This window comes from Rhipicephalus sanguineus, chromosome 2 (genome assembly GCF_013339695.2).
Source record: "Rhipicephalus sanguineus isolate Rsan-2018 chromosome 2, BIME_Rsan_1.4, whole genome shotgun sequence".
NCBI classification, from domain to species: domain Eukaryota; kingdom Metazoa; phylum Arthropoda; class Arachnida; order Ixodida; family Ixodidae; genus Rhipicephalus; species Rhipicephalus sanguineus.
This window is the reverse complement of record NC_051177.1, coordinates 173,153,883-173,174,188: the sequence shown is the minus strand read 5'-3', so window position 1 is coordinate 173,174,188 and position 20,306 is coordinate 173,153,883. Positions and strand designations below refer to the sequence as shown.

Sequence of the window (20,306 nt, the reverse complement as noted above, 5' to 3'; positions counted from 1 at the left end):
GTCAAAGCCAGCGTTCCTTCGCGCGAAGGGACGATGACAACTAGACGCCCTAGTTTCGGCGGTGCGGTTGCTAAGTAATGTGAACAATGTGGAATTTCGGCGGCGCGCGAATTCCGGTCGCTGTGGCCGGCGGATTCCCCAGTGTGAATGAGCCATTAGAGAGTTTTAGTACTGCGGAATGGTGCTACGTACGCATCACGCAAGCGCCTTGCGTTACGTGGCGTCGTTTGCCACAAATGGGCTTTTAGTACGCCGTAGTACCCGCGTACGTAACGAACGTGAAGCGTGTTGCGCCATCTGGTAGATCAATATAGAAGTACGTGTTGTTGACGGCCAAGCTGAGCCAATCCAAGTGTGCTAGCTGGATTATGGCCATATTTTTAGCCGCTGTAGTACGCTACCGTAGCCGTAGCCACTTAAAACGGACGGTGAACGCGCGCGCGCGCCAAACTTTCGCGCTTTCTCACCTGCCGTGCGGTAGGTGCAGCGATCTCTCCTCGACAATGGTGAGGTCAAGTATTCTTTGGGACCCCTACTGCCTGGCGTACCTGAGTTGGGAGGACATAGAGGCACTCATGCTGCGGGAGAAAGAACCGCCGCGGCGTCGGGTGTATGCATCGCGAGGTGGCCTACTGAACCTGGACTCAATGTCGAGCCACTGTTTTCGACGACAGTTTCGATTCGAAAAAGCTGACTTTCCAGTGCTCGTGCGTGCCCTGAAGATGCCGCAGTACATCACTAGTGCCCAAGGAGTGAGGGTAACGGCCACAGAAGCCCTATGCATATGTCTCCGGAGGCTTGCCTATCCAAACAGGCTGTGTGACCTGCAAGAATACTTTGGACGTCACTATTCTGTGGTGTCGAGCGTATCGAACAAAGTACTCTACCACATCGAAAAGAACTTCGGTTGCCTCCTGAGCAATATGACCATTCACCCGTGGCTCAAACATTCGGACTTGGAAGCTATGAGCGAGGTAATTTATATTTTTGTTTATCCCTTCGAGGTTGAACACATTAGTGCGCGTTCTCATGTTGATATTTGTTTGCCCCAGGCTGTTCATCGTAAAGGTGCTCCTCTGAGCAACTGCTGGGCGTTTATCGACGGTACAGCGCGCCCCATATGCCGACCCTCGCAAGACCAGCGCCTCTACTTTTCCGGGCACGAGAGGCTACATGTGCTCAAATACCAGTCTTTGATGTGTCCAAATGGGCTCATCTGCCAGCTGGATGGACCATACCCGGGACGAAGGCATGATGCTGGTGAGTTATGTTCCGTCAGAACGTTATACATGACGTTCAAGGAAACCTGCTCGGACCGTTCGTCATTCAGTTCCACATACACAGATACAGTCATTTTATGACAATCATGCAAAGTATGCGGGTACTCGTTGTTCTTGCAGTTGAATTGTGTTGAATGCGTTGAAGAATGATTAATTAGATGGAACTCATTCTTTTCAGGCATTCTTCGGGACAGCCAGTTGTATGAAAAGCTGGAAGCATTGACACTGGACAAGGAATTCGTTATATACGGCGACCCAGCCTATCCTCTCCGCCCACTGCTTATGAAGCCCTACGGAGGAGCAGCATTGACAGCCACCCAGCAAGAGTTCAATTCATCCATGAGTGCGGTCAGACAGGCCGTTGAGTGGGGATTCGGAAAGATTATCTCAGAATTTGCATTTGTGGACTTTAAAAAAAACCAAAAGATACTACTACAGGCCGTACCACGCATGTACAGAGTTGCTGTTATCCTGACCAACTGCCATGCTTGTATGTATGGTAACCAAGTCTCCACATATTTTGATGTGCAGCCACCTTGCCTGCAAGATTACTTGAGCCCTGCCAGTCATTAAGTGCAGTGCAATGTGACCTATATAAACCTCAATTAACTATTTTGTGTAACGGTACGAGACCACCACCACAAGAACGTTTCAAAATCCAGGCCAAGCGTGGCCTTGCGCATAACTGTAACGCTGCAATAAACCATGTGTACTCATAAAATAAATGTTTCTCTTCCTTTATTGTCAAGCATAAATTGTTGACATGAAACAAAAAAACAAACTAATAAACACTCAAGAGAAAGACGTAAGCAGCTGGCTTTCATCTTATGAAGCTCTAATTTCACGAACAATTTAAAAACAAATGTGATGCGAAAATGACGAGGTCTGCTTGCCAGTGAATAGTAGAGTCAAAAGTTTGGTGACATGTGTGGCCATCAGGCAGAAACCTGTGTGTCGCCATTTCTGACACAGTAAAGGAAAAAAAAGACGTATTGCACATGAAGCACATTTAAGGCAGATTATTGCAAAAATGTACAACTGTAATAATTCAGTTAAACATGATGAATGGTTTTCAGCGCAAACGACGAAACACAGAGAAGGAGGAGGAACACGAACGCTGGTGTTCGTTTTCCTCGTTCTTCTTTGTGTTTCGCCGTTTGCGCTGAAAACCACTCATCATGTTTAACGCAATCCAACTCGCCCAAATGTCGGTTCTTCTGCTGTAATAATTCAGGTGTACAATCTCGAAGTGTCTTCTCAGCAACACTGAAATGTTTCCATAATAAAATTAAGGTTGAGGTCGCGGGCTGGATTTCCGGCCCAGCCACAAGCGCTGTTACATTATTTAGTCTGCGTTCTTGTCAACCCAGCCGAATGTTATTTACATGCTTTTTACTTTGCCAACTTTTCACAAATCGTTTCTACAATTTTGAGTATCGCGTCTTGAGTAGCCTTGTGGAATCTCGACAGTTGCTCTCTTTGGCTCGCTTCGTCGAGTTGTGCTTGCAGCTGGCGTTCGCGAATTTCCATTTCCCGCTCTCTCAGTTGCAGCTCTCTTTCAGTTCTCTCTCGTTTCAGCGCGTGCCTTTTCTCAGAGCGTTGTTGCTTTCGCTCGATTCGGAGCTTTTCGACGGCCAGACGCTCCATCTCAAGCGCGTGCTCCTTCTCTTTCAGGGCCCTCTCGTGTTTCCACCTCTTCTCGATGAATTCATAGTCCGCACTAGCCGTCGCTGCTTGAGCCCTGCGTCTTCCTGTAAAATAAAATTCATTTGCATTTAGTTGGCAATATTATTTATTTCAAACCAGGCGGCAACGAGCATCAGTGACAAAGAAAATGGAGACTAAATTCTGTTAGGTGTACAAAAGCTTTTTGATACTGACAGAAATATGAATGCTAGTTCGTTGCTTAAATCGTTAGTCTAGTCACTCAGCGCCATCGATTTCAAACAGAGTAGCGGTCAATTGGCCAGAGTGGTTGAAACATGAATGTGTTGAACTTGATGATTAGTCCCAATAAAGAAATAACAGAGTCCGTTCCCTGTTGTTCACCTAAGCGTGCACGAGTGATCTTTTTGTCGTCAAGTCACGGGCTGCCTGCGCAGTGGGATTTCTTGTGTGAGTTGCAGTGAGCCCAGCTATATGTCACTGCAGTGGTCGAGTGAGAACCAGTCAAGTGTGCTCACTTTTTCCGCTGCATGGTAATGATTACACAGTAATGAGCAAAGTAATGAATTTTGTTGTAAAATGCAGCTATGTACTTACTAGGCACAACTTGGGCAGCTCCTTCAGTATCGGGCCTGTCGTCCGCATTCGTTGATGCCTCCTGCCGCGGGTTATTAGCAGTGGTCGTGGTTTCGTCCGAGGGGCCAGGTGTTGCGGCTATGTCGGTGCCCTGTACAATTCTCTCCAGCAGGTCTGCAGCACTTTGAGATGCGTCGTCACAACTTGCATCTGCGCTGAGTGGCTCTGGGCAGTGGGATACAGTAGATTGTGTTTCAATCATACAGTTTCAGAAGCATTGCTCCTATTCAACATTTACTTCACAGGGGCATATATGTGAAGTGCAATCATTTACTAACGTTAGATTTGCTCTTAGTACTTAATGAAAGCTGCGAAACCATGCTATCAATAGATAGTAGCGAAAAGCGTGCACAGGAGCTACCCCTGCGCGTAGTTACCTTTCGCATACGTACATTTTCATCACTCACACAGCTTTATGTATAATGACTGACATTATAGATAAGCGGCACAATAACATTTCCCAGAACATATGACATTTAGCCCCACCATCGTCAGCCCATTATATGTCCAAATCAGGACGGAAGGCCCCTCCGAATAATTTCCCTGTCCTGCGCGTGCTGGTTGAATATTGTGCCTACGAACTTAACTTCTTCAACTCAAATAACTCTGTCGTTCTCAATTGCATTTGCCATCCTTTGGTATTCAGCCCGTTGCTCAAAATAGCTACCGGTTGCCTGTGTCATTACGTACCGAAGGCGACTTGCGACGCTGGCACCAACGTAGCAGCGGCAGTGTCGCGGGTCACAGCCGCACTGACCCTCTGACCCGCAGAGGACTGCGCTTTGCGGCTTTTGACCTTGTAGCCGAAGTCTTTTGCGAGGCTGCATATCTCCTGTAGCAGCCTTTCTTTTTCCTCGTACTCTTCTTCGGTTCCAGACCTAGAAGTAACACAGTCAGCTGTTAAAATTTGAAAAGACCGTGGCAACGTCGAGAAGTTGATCAGTATGAATTAAATTTATGCGATTCATGAATAACTTGAAGATCCGAATACGTAGACATCTTCATCTATTTCTGTGTATTTAATAAAACTATGCGCCATTTGTACTGCAAAGAGCACAGCTGTACATAGGGTAACCTATATTCGGCGCCCATTTCGATCAGGGCTCTGACGGCCTGTTTCACATGGCAACGATTTCAATCTAACAGCGGAGCGGCATCTGAGACGCGAGCCCGGAAACCTGCCTTTTAAGCGGCGCGCGCAAAGCGCCTGACCAATGGTGGAGCCTCCGCGAGCACATGATAGAGGCACAAGCATTGCCTACGCGTGTTTTACACGAATCGCCGCGACGGGCTTCGCACGAAGGCAGTGCCTTTGACATGAAAACCCGCCTAATCGTACAAATAGACACGTAAAAGGGTCGTAAAAAAATGGCTGCGGTTTAGCTCGGCTAGGCCCGGTTATGCAAGCGAAAGCTTTAAAACGAAACGGCAATGGTAAGGTTATAAGTCTGGCAAGAAGCGCTGCTCTTTTTTTTTCGTTTTGTTTCCTAGATTTAGCCGACGAAGCCGCATCACGGTGTCCTGTCGTTCTATGCGAGAACCCACGCACGACAGCAACTGAACAAACTGCTCTCTTGACACTCGCAGCAGCCTCCTGAATTCTTCGGTGTCGCTAACCAAAAGCTCACGGTACAGTTGGTGTTGCATACCCAGATATTTGTTAGTGATGTATTCCTTTTGCCAACAAGGTCTTTTTGCAGGAAAGAAGAACGCGTCATCGTCTAATTCTGACAAAGCAACAGCCATTGCAGCTAATCGTCGCTTTCTGTCGAACTCCATCTTCAACTTAACAGAAACTCTGCGCCATAGACGGAAGCATAAAAACCTTCAATATTTTTGCTAGCAATAAATGTGTTTTCACAGACTTTCACACTGCTCGCGCCATCTAGAGAAAAAAGGAACAAGCAAGCATTCGCACATTATTATGACCTCTGAGATTTGGTAGCTATCGCAGATCACCGAGCTCATGTTCTGCCAATAGAGGCAGTCGCTAAGCCTACAGCTCTCAGAAAACGAGTACGGCGCTCGGAAACAGTACCAAATTGTCATGAATACGTTGCCGGCGAAGCTTGAGGACACAAACCTAAAGCCGACACAATCGTCAGTTTGGGACTAACAGCCCACGCAATGCGCGACGAAGCGCTTAAAGATTCGAAGCGGGCAGCTCTCGCTTCAGACAGTGCCGACATTTTTTTTTTCTCCGGCGCGTCCGCGGAAGAGATTTCCGCGGAGAAGTCCGTCGTGTGGATACACGCTTCAAACGCTCGCGCTCGCGTACTCTTCTGCAACGCTCCTTGCGTTTCACCTCGGACGCTGAGTAAAGGCATTCGAAGAGGTTTACACAGAGGATCCGACGAACGCGTTCGTTGTAGGTTCGCGCACAATTGCAACGCCACAACTAAATTTCCCGCGACATGTCACGGGGTATCCGTTCTTCGCTTCAACGCAACCACGATATCTTACACCGTGAACGCAACGCAGAGATACACAGCAAAACTCGCTCGTCTAGGCCAGTAAAGCCATGGCCGTGGTAAAGCTTTCACTTTAAAAGTACGCATGCGACATACGAAGCACATCGTGAGGTATCAAAACTTGAGTACTCACTTTCTGAGGCTGGCGCGGTCGTTTGCGATGAACTGTGCCAACAGAAGGTCCAGCCTTTCGCGCAAGGCGCGCGCACTAAACACTTTTCCCAGAGCAAAGTTCATGTTCTTCACAATGCCTTCCCACCGCGAAGGATCTTGAAATGGGTTGTGCGCGTTTACTTCGCGCAGAAGTGCCAAATCATAGGCGATGGAAAAGTACAGCCGGCCGGTGCTCGCCTTTGATGCCGCCATTTTGCGAAACGAAGTCTCGCGCTGTCGCGAACGTGTTCGAGAGCGGCGCGACCACCTCATACGTACGCACGCACGCATCGCATGCGTGCGTACGTAGCGGCCACGTACGTAACGCGATACGTGCGCGTTGCGGTCTGCGCATGCGCACTGCGCAAAACGTGGCGTCCTTACGTACGCAACGCCGCCACGTACGATACGTACGCAGTACTAAAACTCTCTATTAAGGTGGCGGTCCCACTCCGGCGAACCCCCCTCCGCATTTTACGCATTGTTTGCGGACACACTGTGCTCGCTGCGCTTGACAAATAAATATTAATTGTAATAATTCAGAAAGCTTATGATCTCCGCTTCCTAATGACACCTGGTGTTAATGCCTGTTCGGAAGCGTTACCTAATAGCAATGAAAATAGTGTGAGCAACAAAAGGCATTTTCGTTGTACAAGCCTCCGTTGTACGGCCAGTACGGTGAAACTGTTCAACATAACAAGACGAAATTTACTGTGCCTTTAGAAGAAGTGCTATTTAAGGTTTCTATGAAGAGACATTAGCCATAAAATAATTAGTAATTTATTTACGCTCCAATGAAAATGGGCAAAATATTAAAAGTTTTTGTGAGAATATCGTTTTTACTTTTCAAAGCAGAACAACAATATTTAGTGGCTACGTAGACTACATTACACTTATTTTCCATGCGAAGTTGCTTTGTGTTCTGACGAAAACTTGATGAATTAATATTGTGTCAATGCGGCAGTTTATGGCTGTACTTGGTCACGCATTACCGATGAAGCGACAAAACTATACAAGCTGCTACTGTGAACTTCTACATAATGAAGAAGCAAGGCCCTTTCTATGATTCTATGAAGAGAAAATTCCTTTATCTTTATTAGGGAACCTGCAAGACAGCAGTGAATTTACGTAATTTTCCTGCTGACCAGTCCCGTAGAAACTCGCTTTTTTTTTCTTTTAGACGCTAATTGCCAACGAGTATTGCACATTAGTAGATGCATATTGTGTCTTTTATCTACTTGTGCTCACTAACTTGACCACTCAGTGCTTCAAACAAAATATTTTTAATGAATCATAAGTCTCACAGGAGTTTTTTGGTGGTAGCTCCATCTATGAAATGAAACATCAAGTTGCTTTATGCGAGTTCAAGCGTTCGCCAAAAGTGGCGCAATTAAACATAATAAAACGGCTAGAACAGGCATGAATTATATATCCAGGCCTCATAGTTTGCTTCACTAGCTAAGTCTAGTTAGAGTGTACTAGAATATTTTGAGTGGCGCAACCAAAGCCGGCGCACCATGCAAACCGGTGTCCCCTCTTTTGAAGAAAGTAGCGGCGGCGCTGGCGTCGCATAATCTTGAAGACGGCCGGGGACGCGACACGCGTAAATGAAGGAACGCGCGCGTCTGCCCTCTTGCCCGGCCGCGCCGAGGAAAGTTGGCATGTGCCGACTCGCTTGCGTTCGCGTCTGCGAGTTGCGCCGCGCATCAGTGACCAAAATAAAAAAAAAAGGAACAGCGTTTAAATCACTGCTACGCGCTCGGGTGCAAGACTGTGTACGCCCGCATGAACCAAGGCCGCAAGATATCGCTTTTTAAAGCTCCCAATTAGTGTGTGTCGATGCGCGGAGAAAGCGTCCGTCAAGGCACCATACTCCCGATGATAAAGAGCGACAAATTGTCTGTGGGAAAGTAATTTCTGCCGACTTGACAAGCCCCTCGGTGCCGATTGCGCTGTGCGTGAATTTGAGCCTCACTTCATCAAGAGAGATTATACGTGCATGTAACTAACGGAGCGGAAGTTCGAGTGCCGAGAGGAAAGCCGTCTATTCGACCTGACGCGGTGCCGACAATTTTACCGAATGCACAGTCATATCTCTCCAAGACAACACCGGCACCGCGGCCTCGGACAAAACGGAGCCAGCTTGCGTCTGACGATCACAGTGAAATGAAACGACGTCACCCGACGAATGTTCAACAGTCGCTACTGCGAACGAAGGCGGTGAAAGGGGAGTGTGGTCGTCGGCTTTGCTTCTGAGCAAGCCGCCTCCTATAGTTATTTTAAAACAGCGCACAAACGGGACATGAAAGGTACCACACTACCGCACAAACGGGACACACATGTGCCGTTTGTGCGCTGTTTTAGAATAACTATGTGTACATACCAACAAGCCCGCCTAGCCACTGTATTGAAGTTCAAGCCGCCTCCGTTGAAGACCTGCACAAATTCGCCGTTCCATTGACGTCGTGGGCAGTGCGTGAAATCCCTGAGCTTAACGGTGTATACGTTGCATGCAAGTTCAAGCTATGCTTAGAGCAAATTTCAAGAAACGGCAGGCTAACAACAGCGTTTTCTAGAACTGCATTATTGTCGCGCTTCACCACAGCACGACAATGTACAATCATCTTGCGCGTCGTAAAAAAAAAAGAAAAATGAAAAATTAAAAAAGAAAAAAGAAAATCAGCAGTTCTGTGTACGAATACAACCGATGAGCGAAGCTCCGTAGACATGGAACGCGACCGACCATGTACGTTTTGAAACTGTTTATTTGCGCTGCGCGACGCGCGCCGTGTTTTTCTTTTTTCTTGCGCCGCGCGCGGCGTTTCACTTGGCTTTTCGCGCCGGCGCCGCATCTAGAGCTTCGATGGCGGGGTGCGGGCCTAAGAAGCGTCGCTCCAAAAAAAAAAAGAAAATTCCAGTCTGCCAGGGGCTCGCACGGCGCATATTTGTTATAGCCGGCACGTCAATGTAGTTCAGTTGCGATGGAGCGTCCATTTCTACGTTCTTTTTGTTTTATCTCACCGGCTCTGAAACGCACCGGCAAGCAGCCGCCTGCAATGCCGGGGGACCCTTTCAAGAGTAGTCGACTGCAGCGCCGCCGCTATTTTCTACGCAAAATGGGCCGCTCCACGGCAGCCGGTTGCGCCACTCAAAATATTCTAGTACACTCTAGTTCAGTTGCGATGGAGCGTCCATTTCTACGTTCTTTTTGTTTTATCTCACCGGCTCTGAAACGCACCGGCAAGCAGCCGCCTGCAATGCCGGGGGACCCTTTCAAGAGTAGTCGACTGCAGCGCCGCCGCTATTTTCTACGCAAAATGGGCCGCTCCACGGCAGCCGGTTGCGCCACTCAAAATATTCTAGTACACTCTAGTTCAGTTGCGATGGAGCGTCCATTTCTACGTTCTTTTTGTTTTATCTCACCGGCTCTGAAACGCACCGGCAAGCAGCCGCCTGCAATGCCGGGGGACCCTTTCAAGAGTAGTCGACTGCAGCGCCACCGCTATTTTCTACGCAAAATGGGCCGCTCCACGGCAGCCGGTTGCGCCACTCAAAATATTCTAGTACACTCTAGTCTAGTCGCCGCGCGTAACAAACATCAACCGTACAAGGAGGAAGGCTTAGTGATAAACCCTTTCCACTCGCCCCACGTCAGCAGGTGGGGCGGTCTCATCAAGCGGCAAATGGTTGCGGTGTGCAGGAAGATTGCGCGTTCGTCACGCGTTCTTAGAACCAGTGTTCCCCGGCACGTCTTTAGTAATGTGCATCTCTTTGTGGTTCAGCTGCTTGTGTTTTGCGCGTTCCTTTGAGTGTTTTCGTGCCTGTGAGGTTCGAAATTGTGAAAGGAAGGACGCTGACATGCCGTGTGAATGATACGTATGTAGCGCCGCTTCAAAGGGGACACGATGGTGAACGTATGAAAGCTTGTCATTGCCGGAATTTTCAAAATATGCCTGTCGAGCACTGTGCCGACAACTTCCACTGACCAGTAGTGGTAAGTTGTACCCAATCAGGTAATTACGTCCTAGTTGCAACGATGCGACAGAAGCGAGACTTTGTTGAAGATGCAGAACGTTCTAGTCAACGTGGCAGAATATTCAATGTACGGGACCCTGGAAAAGTTATATTGTGCTTTGTGAAAAGACGCACTCACTTCGGATAAGACGATCACTGTCTTTGCCACTAATGAGCGCTACGGTGTCAGGAAACAGTTCGACTGAGGAGGACTACTCTACCTAGTGGGGGGGGGGGAGGGGGATAACGCTGTTGCGCACTGCTACTTTGTCGTAAAGCGGCTTGCTGCGTAGCCAGAACTACTACTAATGATCGGATAACAACTAGTTCGTAGCAAAGTACAAGCCGGACAGTGCAATGTCTGGTCAACGAAGAATAACCTGACTTAGACGCACGTGAGAGTGGCCGCATGAACAAAATAGTGCCGATACATATGCTAGTGACGAACATTTTGTTGAAAACCTTTTGCGGCAACCTAAATGAAAAACTTGTCGATGGTGCCTGTAAGTCAAAATAAAGGAAAACCACAGATTTCCACAACAAATAAGTGTATTCATTCTTTTATAGAACAAGCATAAATAAAAACTGGATTCTGTAAAAGCCTACATGACCGGTCATGTAAGCGCCCAAGGCGACCCTGTCCAGCTCTGACCCAGTGCAGCAACAAGCCCTGGTCGACCGTCGTGCCCGGGCGGCGGCAAGAGCCAATGGTCTTCCGGACTAGGAGGCCCACCCCCAATAGCGACTTATTTCTACCAATAAATGTTGTATTCTCTCCCTCCCAAAGGGGGGGGGGGGGCAGCCCCCTCGTGTGCACGCCTACGCTGGCCGATGTACCTACACTCAGTTTCATACAATATATGCAACGCTGTGGAAGCTATACAAGAAGTTCAGTCAGCAGTATGTGTGAGTACGCGCGTCCAGCGCCTGGCTTTCATCGTTGTAAACGCTCGTGCGAGACGACCACGAACGCGCCTGCACAGCGTCGCGAAAGGTTACAAATGAGAACAAAGAGACGAAAATAACGGGGTGTCTTGCCCTCCAACGCACAAACCATCTTGGTTTATTACTGTTCCCAAGAGAAAAAAAATCATGCCTCACATGGAAAAATCATTGTCTTCTTCCTCACGCAAACGCATTCATTGTCAGACGTCTCGCTGGCAGAAGCATGTGTTCTAGGAGGTTCTAACTCCGGTAATTAGTGGTAGTCATGTGTTCAACTGGTCATCAAGATGTACTTTATTTTGGTAACCGTTTATTGCAGTTTGAGAGGATGAAATTTCGCAGATAACTCTCGAATTATAATTTGCTGAAATCTGTCTGTCCATTTTTTCCTCCTCCAATTGTAATAAGCAAAAGCACGCCCCCCCCCCCCCCCCCCCCCACACACACACACACAACAGACATGCGCTCGCGCGATGCTATAAAAGTCACTGGCACGGTCGCTAAAATGAACCACATAGCGGCCATGCAATTCCACTGAAACGCTGGGAAGCGTTTGATTGATGTTTTTTTCAATACTATTTCACTGAGGCACATTATATTATGTGAGTGAGTGCGTTAGTGAGAGCGTAGCGCGTGCGTGTGGGTGAGAGCGTGTGTGTGTGCGTGTGTGAGTGCACGCTGTTGTACGCACCAGTGTGCGTGTGTGTGCGTGTTTTTTTTTCTTTTGTTCTCAAGCGATTGTATTTAGACGCTGCGCTGTCCTTTCTCAAGGGCTGCAATAGGAAGCGAGCGTTTGTCCTTACAAACTGGGGCACTTATCGTCATGTCGTTGAAACGACGCCAACAGTTGGCCCCGATTGTAGGTGAAAGACGCCGTCCGCGTTTGTGCTCCTTGCTTTTTGTCGGCCGATTTCCGTCACCTAGCGCGACATATAACATATAAAACACGCGCGAGGCGACGCTGACCATACTTGCGCGCGCAATTTTCTCGCTTTCTGCAAACGTGGATGAGTGGCGTCGTTTGTTGTCGTTTTTCGAACTATTGGCAAGATGGTGGTAGTGGAACCGCCACCTTAAAGGGCCCCTCACCAGGTTTGGCAATTTTGAGCTGACTAGCGCAATGCATACACTGGGCGTTCACGATCACGTCTACCAAAATTTGCAACGCTACGCGCCGCAGAAAAATGGGTCAAATTTCAAGCTGAACGCTGCTTGCCCTTCTTCTCGCGGCCGCGCGCCCGGAGAATGAGGGGATGACGTACATGAGAGAATGGCGCTGCGTAGATGGTAGTGCTGTGACGTCGGTCCTCTACGTAGACGACTGTGCTCTGACGTCGCCAACAGTAGCACGTGACACTGCGATAAATATTTCACACGACGTGTAGTTTGCGTAATTTGTTGCTTGAATGGATGAATAAAACTTGAGAACAATAATAAAACACACACACAGAATGTGTGCGTTGTCGTTTTTTAATTTTTACTGCGAATCGCAGCGAGATTCGAGACTAATCTGCCTCCGCTTTGCACGCGTTCGTGTTCTCGCGCTTTGCGCATCGTGCAGACGCCACCCCTTACAACGATTTTCCACCGCGTTCCAGCGCTTATTAGGCTCATTTATCCTCCCGCGTCTAACTAGATGTTCATGCGGCACACCGCTAGTCTGGCGTCCGTACAAATGTTGCAGCTTTTGTGTTCAGTATTAGGTTGAAAGCCAAGTGATCGGCGAGGGCGCATTCGGCATAACTTGCAGAGACGAAGCGCAAAGAACGCCGCCACAACACCGCTCGCGTCTCGGGGGCTCGGGCTAGTTCGGGCACGTCATGCGTTCGTGACATTGTGTGCACATGACGTGTTCATGCGTATGCGTTATGTGATCCTCCCGCTCGCGTGCCGAAGAGGGCAGGGAAGGGATTTGGCTTGTGAAGGCTACACGGGGCGAGCGGCAAGGGTTTGCAGCTCACCTCCTCGCATCATGGTTTCGCGCCGCTACAAATTATTGTTCTTCTCGGCTTCCATCGGACCGATTAGAAAAATTCTTCTGGCATAATGCTCCTTATTGGGCTCGCAACAACTTCCAATGTCTAACTAAAATTCGTTATGTCACCTGGTGAGGGGCCCTTTAAGGACACGCCACAAGGCGAACGGAGTCCTGGCGACGGAAATTCACGATTCGTAGAAGACGTGACGACACCACGTAGAAGCAGCGGAACAACCCGACGTAACCCCGATCCGTCACCTCGATTTAACCGCAACGCAAGACGACGAACTAGCGACTTTGACGTTCTTATCGATAGCCACGACGCAAAAGCCCATCTCACTCTGCCTTCCTGCAAGTCGGGCCGGGCGAACCGCATTCACAGAGAATGTGAGCTAATGTAGCGGCCTGCCCACAAGCTGTGCAGGCGGCGTGGGGTGATTTGTCTGGATAAATTTCATTTAAGTATGCTAAAGACGGATACGAATAAATTTGATGAACACCTGCGCATTTTGTATACAGGGCCACAAGCAATGATACACCTCACCCGTGTGTCAGCGTGGAATCTGCAATCGAAGCTTGATTGTTACATTTGTTCCTATGCGCAACATCGCATTGTCATGGCTCAAACGCACAATAGAACAAAAGTGGTTTCTCGTCTCAGAGATCTTACCCTATCCGAATCGTGCGGACACATCTATACATACATTCAACGGGTCAGCACACACAGACATGCCCAATGATCAGTCTTCATGAAATAGTTTGCCGAAGACTGCCAACCACGCACATGCTGGAGCCTATCATGGCACTTGTTGCTTGATCGCCACTGTGCCACGGGCTCCTCTGGGAGGTCACTGCAACTACAAATTACCGATGCACAGATTTATCGCTACCGCAAGCTGACCTTAAGGCGTCGCATGAAGTCAAGGGGACTCCGCTTTAGTAGCTGCGTGTTAAACCGTCACTTATAGTTATCAAGTGTTCCTGTAACTGGGGGAATGTCCGAAAAAAAAGTTCATAATCTTCAGATGGCGGTTACGTTATTGCTGGTGGACAAACTCGATTCTTCTATGTTGATACTGCTGCCTTGGTAAGTACTTAGTGACCTTTGGCTCATTCGATAATTTCTGACCAGTACAGCAGTGTATGAAGCAAAATGCGGCCGCAGCTGTACGCGGGTTTGATTTGGCGATTTCTTGAGACAACTAATATGAGAGGCATGTATGTATACCGACGCTGAAAGACTACTCCTTGTTGTCAGTTTTTAATGTTTTGAATTTTTTCTTTTATTTTCGTTATTGCTTAGTTCTTTGTGACTTCTCGTAATAATTTCCTTTCATTTTTTTCTATCTTCTGCTAGTGGCACGAACTGCAGTTACAACACTTTTAGATGCGAAGTATCTTATGGCGGAGTGCAATCCGGTGGTGGTGATGGTGGTGGTGTGCGGCGTGACCACCCCTACTGCGCATGCGCATACCCTCTCCACACACCTCCTCTCCACTCCCCCACCATTCCTCCACTCTCCTTTCCCTCTCTCCCACCCCCATCTCCACTTGCCCTCTCCCCTCCCCCTCTCCACTTCCCTTATCCCATCCGCCTTCCACACTACCTCTGAAACGCGGGCTAGACATGCCGAAATTCGCTATTGCGCAACGCCGCGATGAGCAACTGCGCATGCGCGTCCCCTCCCCCTCTCTCTCCTCTCCTACGCTGCCGCCCTCTCGCGTGCATGTCGACCGCATTCCCCGCTCGCCCTGTGAGAATTCACGGCCAGGCAGGAGGGAAGACAAGACGCGCGTAGCGTTTCTCTTCGCGTTCCACGACGCGAGGTCGGTAGCATGCCCAACGAACGCTAACAGAACGCGATCGTGCAAGTGCTCCGGCTTCGCATCGCCTCATGGTCCCCTTTAGCGGGAAATGGTGTAATTTTTTCTTGTTTGCTTTCTTTCTTTCTTGAATATTATGCTGTTTACTTCAAATTATGCTTATTTTCGGTTTAGGCGGCGATGGTTTCAGAGGAATCCAGCTTGCCTTGCCAAAATAAGGCCGTCGCGTGGCTTGTCCTTGCTGTCCTCGTTCGCCCGGTAGTTTATTGTTTAATTATTATCCTTATTTTCTGTTTAGGAGGCGAAGGTTCCAGAGCGTGGTATTCGCGATTAGCTCCGGCTGAGCGCTGCTGTTGCGGCCGTCCCATTCGGCGTACTTCCAAGCTGAGGAGTATACTTTTGTTTACGCCTCAGCTGCCGTGGTGTTCGTACTTAGACCATGGCTTTCGTGTCTTTCGAAATGGCTCTGCACCACGCGCCTTGTAGTCACACAGGTTTTTCCGCGGGTAATCACAGCCGTGGTGCGATATTTGGAACTTTATTTCTTCTCCAATAATAAACCTATGATGGCGAAATTAACGACATTAGAGTTCTCAGAGCACAACTGACCAATTTAAATCGATCAATTGTTTCTCTTTAGTGTAGCTCTAAGGAAGATCGTCAATTTACCACTCTTGATTTAGGAAGGTTGCATATGGAGTGGCTAAACACATCAAATGAAATTGCCCACATGAAAGAACACTTAAACTTTCTCACGATGCCTCAATATTAGCTTCTTCAAAAAAATTACACCATCTCCCGCTAAAGGGGACCATGAGGCGATGCGAAGCGGGAGCACTTGCACGATCGCGTTCCGTTGGCGTTCGTTGGTCATGCTACCGACCTCGCGTCGTGGAACGCGAAGAAGGACGCTACGCGCGTCGTATCTTCCATCTAGCCTGGCCGTTAATTCTCACAGGGCGAGCGGGGAACGCGGTCGACAGGCGGGCGAGAGGGGGGCAGCGTGGGAGAGGAGATAGAAGCGGAGGGGACGCGCATGCGCTCGATCTCATAGCGGCGTTGGGCAGGAGAGAATTTCGGCATGCCTAGCCCGCGTTTCAGAAGAAGAGTGGAAAGGGGAGGGGGGAGGGAAAGTGGAGAGGGGAAGGGGAGGGAAGTGGAGAGGGGGAGGGGTGGGGTGAAGGGGAGAGGGAAAGTTAAGAGGGAATTTGGAGAGGGGAGGGGGTGAGTGGAGAGGTGTGTGGAGAGGGTATGCGCATGCGCAGTAATGGTGGTTACGCCGCACACCACCACCACCGGATTGAGCTCCGCCTTAAGATACGTCGCATCTAAAACGCCAGGCCTGCGCTGAAACCGCAGCACAGTCACAGCGAAAGCTGGAAGAGCGTCGTTTCTAGAGCCCGTTGTAAGCTGTCTTGGGGCTACAATACAAGTACACTAGAAAGGTACCCACTACGCCATAAATCACAATTTTTGTGAAGTTGGGGAGCACCTACTAAGTCATTATTCGTTATTCTGCGGAGAAGCGAGGCACCAGCTACACATCTGTAAGGCATTATGTGCACTTTGTCGACGCAACGACTGATGACGATGAAGAATTATGGCTCAGCCCTTTGTAATGGGTTGGAAGCTTTAAACGGCCCACCAGTGATGTAATTTGCATTTGGTGACGCCGGTCGCTATTTCCCTCTCCCGTCATGCTGTATAACATACGTTGACGAGGGAGAGAGACGGGGGGGGGGCGAAGAACTTTTCTGAGACCCCGAGGAAATGGATCATGCCCTTATGGGCTTCCTTGGCAACTAATACGAGTGCACTTGCAAGGAACCCACTACGCTATAAATCATTGTAATTTTACTGAGACCCCGAGGAAATGGATCATGCGCTTATGGGCTTCCTTGGCAACCAATACAAGTGCCTTTGCGAGGAACCCACTACGCTCTAAATCATTGTAATTTTATTGAGACCCCGAGGAAATGGATCATGCGCTTATGGGTTTCCTTGGCAACCAATACAAGTGCGCTTGCGAGGAACCAACTACGCTATAAATCATTGTAATTTTACTGAGACCCCGAGGAAATGGATCATGCGCTTATGGGCTTGCTTGGCAACCAATACAAGAGCACTTGCGAGGAACCCACTACGCTATAAATCCTTGTTTTTTTGAGAAGTAGGGCAGCAGGCACTGTGCCATTTTTCGTCATTCTACGCAGAGCCGTGGCACCTGCTAAACGCATGTAAGGCATTATGAGAACTTTGTTGATGCTGTGCCTGATGACGACGAAGAATTATGGCAGAGACCTTTGTAATGGGTTGGAATGATTCAACAACCTACTCCTTACGCAATTCTCATTGTGTGACGCCTGGTTACAGAATTCGCGCTGTGTGACGCTTGGTGCTATTTTACTCTTCTAACACGCTATATTGCATATGCTAATGTGGTTCCTTCCCGACATGAAGCCTGTATAGGACCTTTTTGCAAAGGAGTTTCAAGCACCGGCATGGCTCAGAGGTTGAATACTGGGCTCCCACGCAGAGGGCCCAGGTTCGAACCTCGTTCCATTCTGGAATTTTTTTTCTTATTTCGAGCAATATTGATTACGGACACCGGCGGCGGCGGACAACTACGGTGCCAAAAACGGCCGGTGAAATATTATCATAACAGCTCTCGCTGTAAAACACCCACATAGGCGAACTCTAGACTCTCGCGTTGACAGTACCAGTCACAGCAAGAGATTTGCCAGTGCTGGTGTGCCCAAGAGATTCTTGGTGGCAGAGTTGTTTGAATGCCTCGCCGGTAGATTATTTTGTGCTAGTGGTGGATGTGTCTTGAACTGCATGTTCTCGGCCCAAAATACAGAAAAACGGACTGTATCATATTCACAGAACCATAGCAGTACTGCAACGACAGTTTACACCATGTCATGATGATACAGGTTTATTGATAGGGTGGTGGCAATTGTACACAGCCGGCGTTACAAATACCTTACTTAGTTATCGTAATTTCATGGTTGTGAAATCGAGCCTGCGCTTTTTTTTTAAGTTCTGCGTTGTTCTTCACAAATGCAAGGGTCACAATCGGCAAGATAAAATACCGCCAGAAGTTACAAGCCACGCAAACAACAAGAAAGCAGTGTTTTTATAAACACAGGTTAGCTATAGTTAAAATTGCACTCTACAAAGCAGCAAACATCGCGGGCTCATGAACGTACATTTGCGTCTGAGTACCAGTAGAAAATAGCATTTTGTCAGTCCGGCTGTCAGAAGTTGGAGAATGTGAGGCTATCTTCTGTCAGCTTAAGCTTTTCATTTAATATGCTTTGACCATATCCAGTTTTGTAGGCCACCTCATGCATCTTTTGATATATTATGCCAGGTAATATCTGCAGTTGAAATGATACGGGCAAATAACCTGGCCAGTTGCGGCGACTTCAAACTCCCAAATGCTTTATGGAGTGGCCAGGATGCACTAATATCTTATGACGGTTGTTTGTGCTTAGAAATGATGAACCCGGTTGCACTGCCTCAAAGAGCGTGTGAACGAAAAAGAGTGGCTCATGTTCTAGATTTTTCTGTTCAGAAACCAACTTCACTTAGTGATTTCTACCATATTGATTGCTGGCATTAGCGACCAAAATGTTGTACCTGAAACGAACGGTATGCGTGCAGAATGAACTCCCATTGGGCTGCGACATATTAAGCACTATCATTAGCCTGTCTTTTGTCCACTGCAGGACGTAGACATCTCCCTATGTCCTCCAATGTAGCCTGTCCAGCGCGAGCTTGTTCCATTTGATGCCCACAAATTTCTTGTTTTTTGTCACTCTACCTGTCCCTATGTTGTCCACAGCCGCACTTCCCATTTTTTGGTATCCATTCCAATGTTCCAGCTGCCCATCTGTTATCTGTACTTCTGGTGACGTGACCTGTCCAGGTCCATTTACTACTTTTATTATCTACTAAGGTATCGGCCACCCCTGTTTGCTCTCTGATGCAGTGCTGGATTCCGATCTCTTAAGGTTACCCCGCCATTCTTCGCTGGATAGGGCGCCGGGTAGTCATTAGCTTGTTTTCTACTGTTATTTTCCAGGTTGGGGCCTCATACGTTAAAACTGGCACAATGGCGACATACAATGGTTGTGCAGTGACAGTCGTAACTTACGGTCAGGAGTTGAGAGCACCTGCCCTATGCGCACCCGGCCATCTTTATTCTTCAGTTGATTTCCTTTACATGAGTAGGCCTCCCTGTTAATATTTGGTCTCGATAGACATAGACTTCTACTAGGTCAAGGGTCCGGTTGTCAACTACGAATTCTTGTTCTTTCGCTAGACCACCTAGGATTATCTTTGTCTTTTGCACATTCATCTTCAACCATACATTGAGGCTCTCTCTCTTTAATCTTTAATCATTTATTCGTATATCGTCGCCGTCGTTGCTGAAGTGTACGATGTCGTCTACAAAGTGTAATTTGCTCAGATATTCTGCGTTGATCTTCTTTATTGTTTAGTCCCATTTGAATCAATTGAATAACTCTTCCTCGATACCTTTATTGATCGCTTTTTCGAGCGGGATTTTCCTGCTTTTCTTGGGGAGCAGCAGATTAGCTGCTGAATATATGTATGCATCTTGCCTATGATATGCACACATGTTTCATGTACTTCTTGTTGGCGTGACGCCTCTAGAATAACTGAGATATCTACCGAGTCGAATGCCTTTAATCTATGAATGCCATATAGAGGGTTTATTTGTACTCGGCAGTTTTCTTAATTACTTTATTACTTGCATAGAAATGACAGGTGGTAGTGTACCCTTTCCTGACGTCAACTTGTTTTCTACGTTGATTAAAGTGAACAGTGGCTTTTATACTGGTCTAAATTATGTTCGTGAATGTTTTGTTTAACGCTTAAAGAAGGATGATCGATCAGTAGCTCTTCATGTATCACGTCCCAATTTTCGTGTATTAGTAAAGTAATGGTGTCTTTACAACCATCTTGCACTTTGGAATGTTTAAGACATAATGTGTATAGGGAAGCAAGAATCTTACTTATAAAGTCTCCACCATCTTTAATCAAATCGGTTGTTATGCCGCCTCGTCCAGCCTCTTTACCTCGTAGGCCCTTTGTGGCCTCATAGATATTAGCCTCTAAAAGGACTATTCGAGATATGACATCGCGGCTCGACCTGTACTCTACATTTTACAGTGAATTAAATGAATGAAAGCAGAAACTTGATATGTATGAATAAAAATATAAAGTTTCATTCTCTCATTTTTGTTTTCCGTTGTCGCATTGACTGCGAAAGCAGTGATACGCGCATGACTAAGTATTTGTTTCGCGTGT

At 47.8% G+C, this 20,306-nt stretch overlaps 3 protein-coding genes across 3 annotated transcripts; 2 read left to right on the top strand and 1 right to left on the bottom strand.

Moving 5' to 3' along the window:
- Positions 1 to 425: 425 nt before the first annotated feature.
- Positions 426 to 1,197, top strand: LOC119381384 (uncharacterized). Its single transcript, XM_049412982.1, has 3 exons — positions 426 to 974; positions 1,053 to 1,159; positions 1,191 to 1,197. Exons 1-3 carry the CDS (start codon positions 504 to 506, stop codon positions 1,195 to 1,197), a joined length of 585 nt encoding a protein of 194 aa, XP_049268939.1. The 5' UTR covers positions 426 to 503.
- Positions 1,179 to 1,946, top strand: LOC125756153 (uncharacterized). Its single transcript, XM_037649226.2, has 2 exons — positions 1,179 to 1,260; positions 1,459 to 1,946. The coding sequence occupies exons 1-2, from the start codon at positions 1,197 to 1,199 to the stop codon at positions 1,851 to 1,853; spliced, it is 459 nt and encodes a 152-aa protein (XP_037505154.2). The 5' UTR covers positions 1,179 to 1,196; the 3' UTR covers positions 1,854 to 1,946.
- A 61-nt stretch (positions 1,947 to 2,007) lies between these two features.
- LOC119382041 (uncharacterized) lies at positions 2,008 to 6,418 on the bottom strand. The gene is made up of 4 exons (XM_037649779.1): positions 6,186 to 6,418; positions 4,272 to 4,459; positions 3,543 to 3,746; positions 2,008 to 3,031 (listed from the first exon to the last, which is right to left on the bottom strand). The coding sequence occupies exons 1-4, from the start codon at positions 6,416 to 6,418 to the stop codon at positions 2,673 to 2,675; spliced, it is 984 nt and encodes a 327-aa protein (XP_037505707.1). The 3' UTR covers positions 2,008 to 2,672.
- Between the last annotated feature and the right edge of the window lie 13,888 nt (positions 6,419 to 20,306).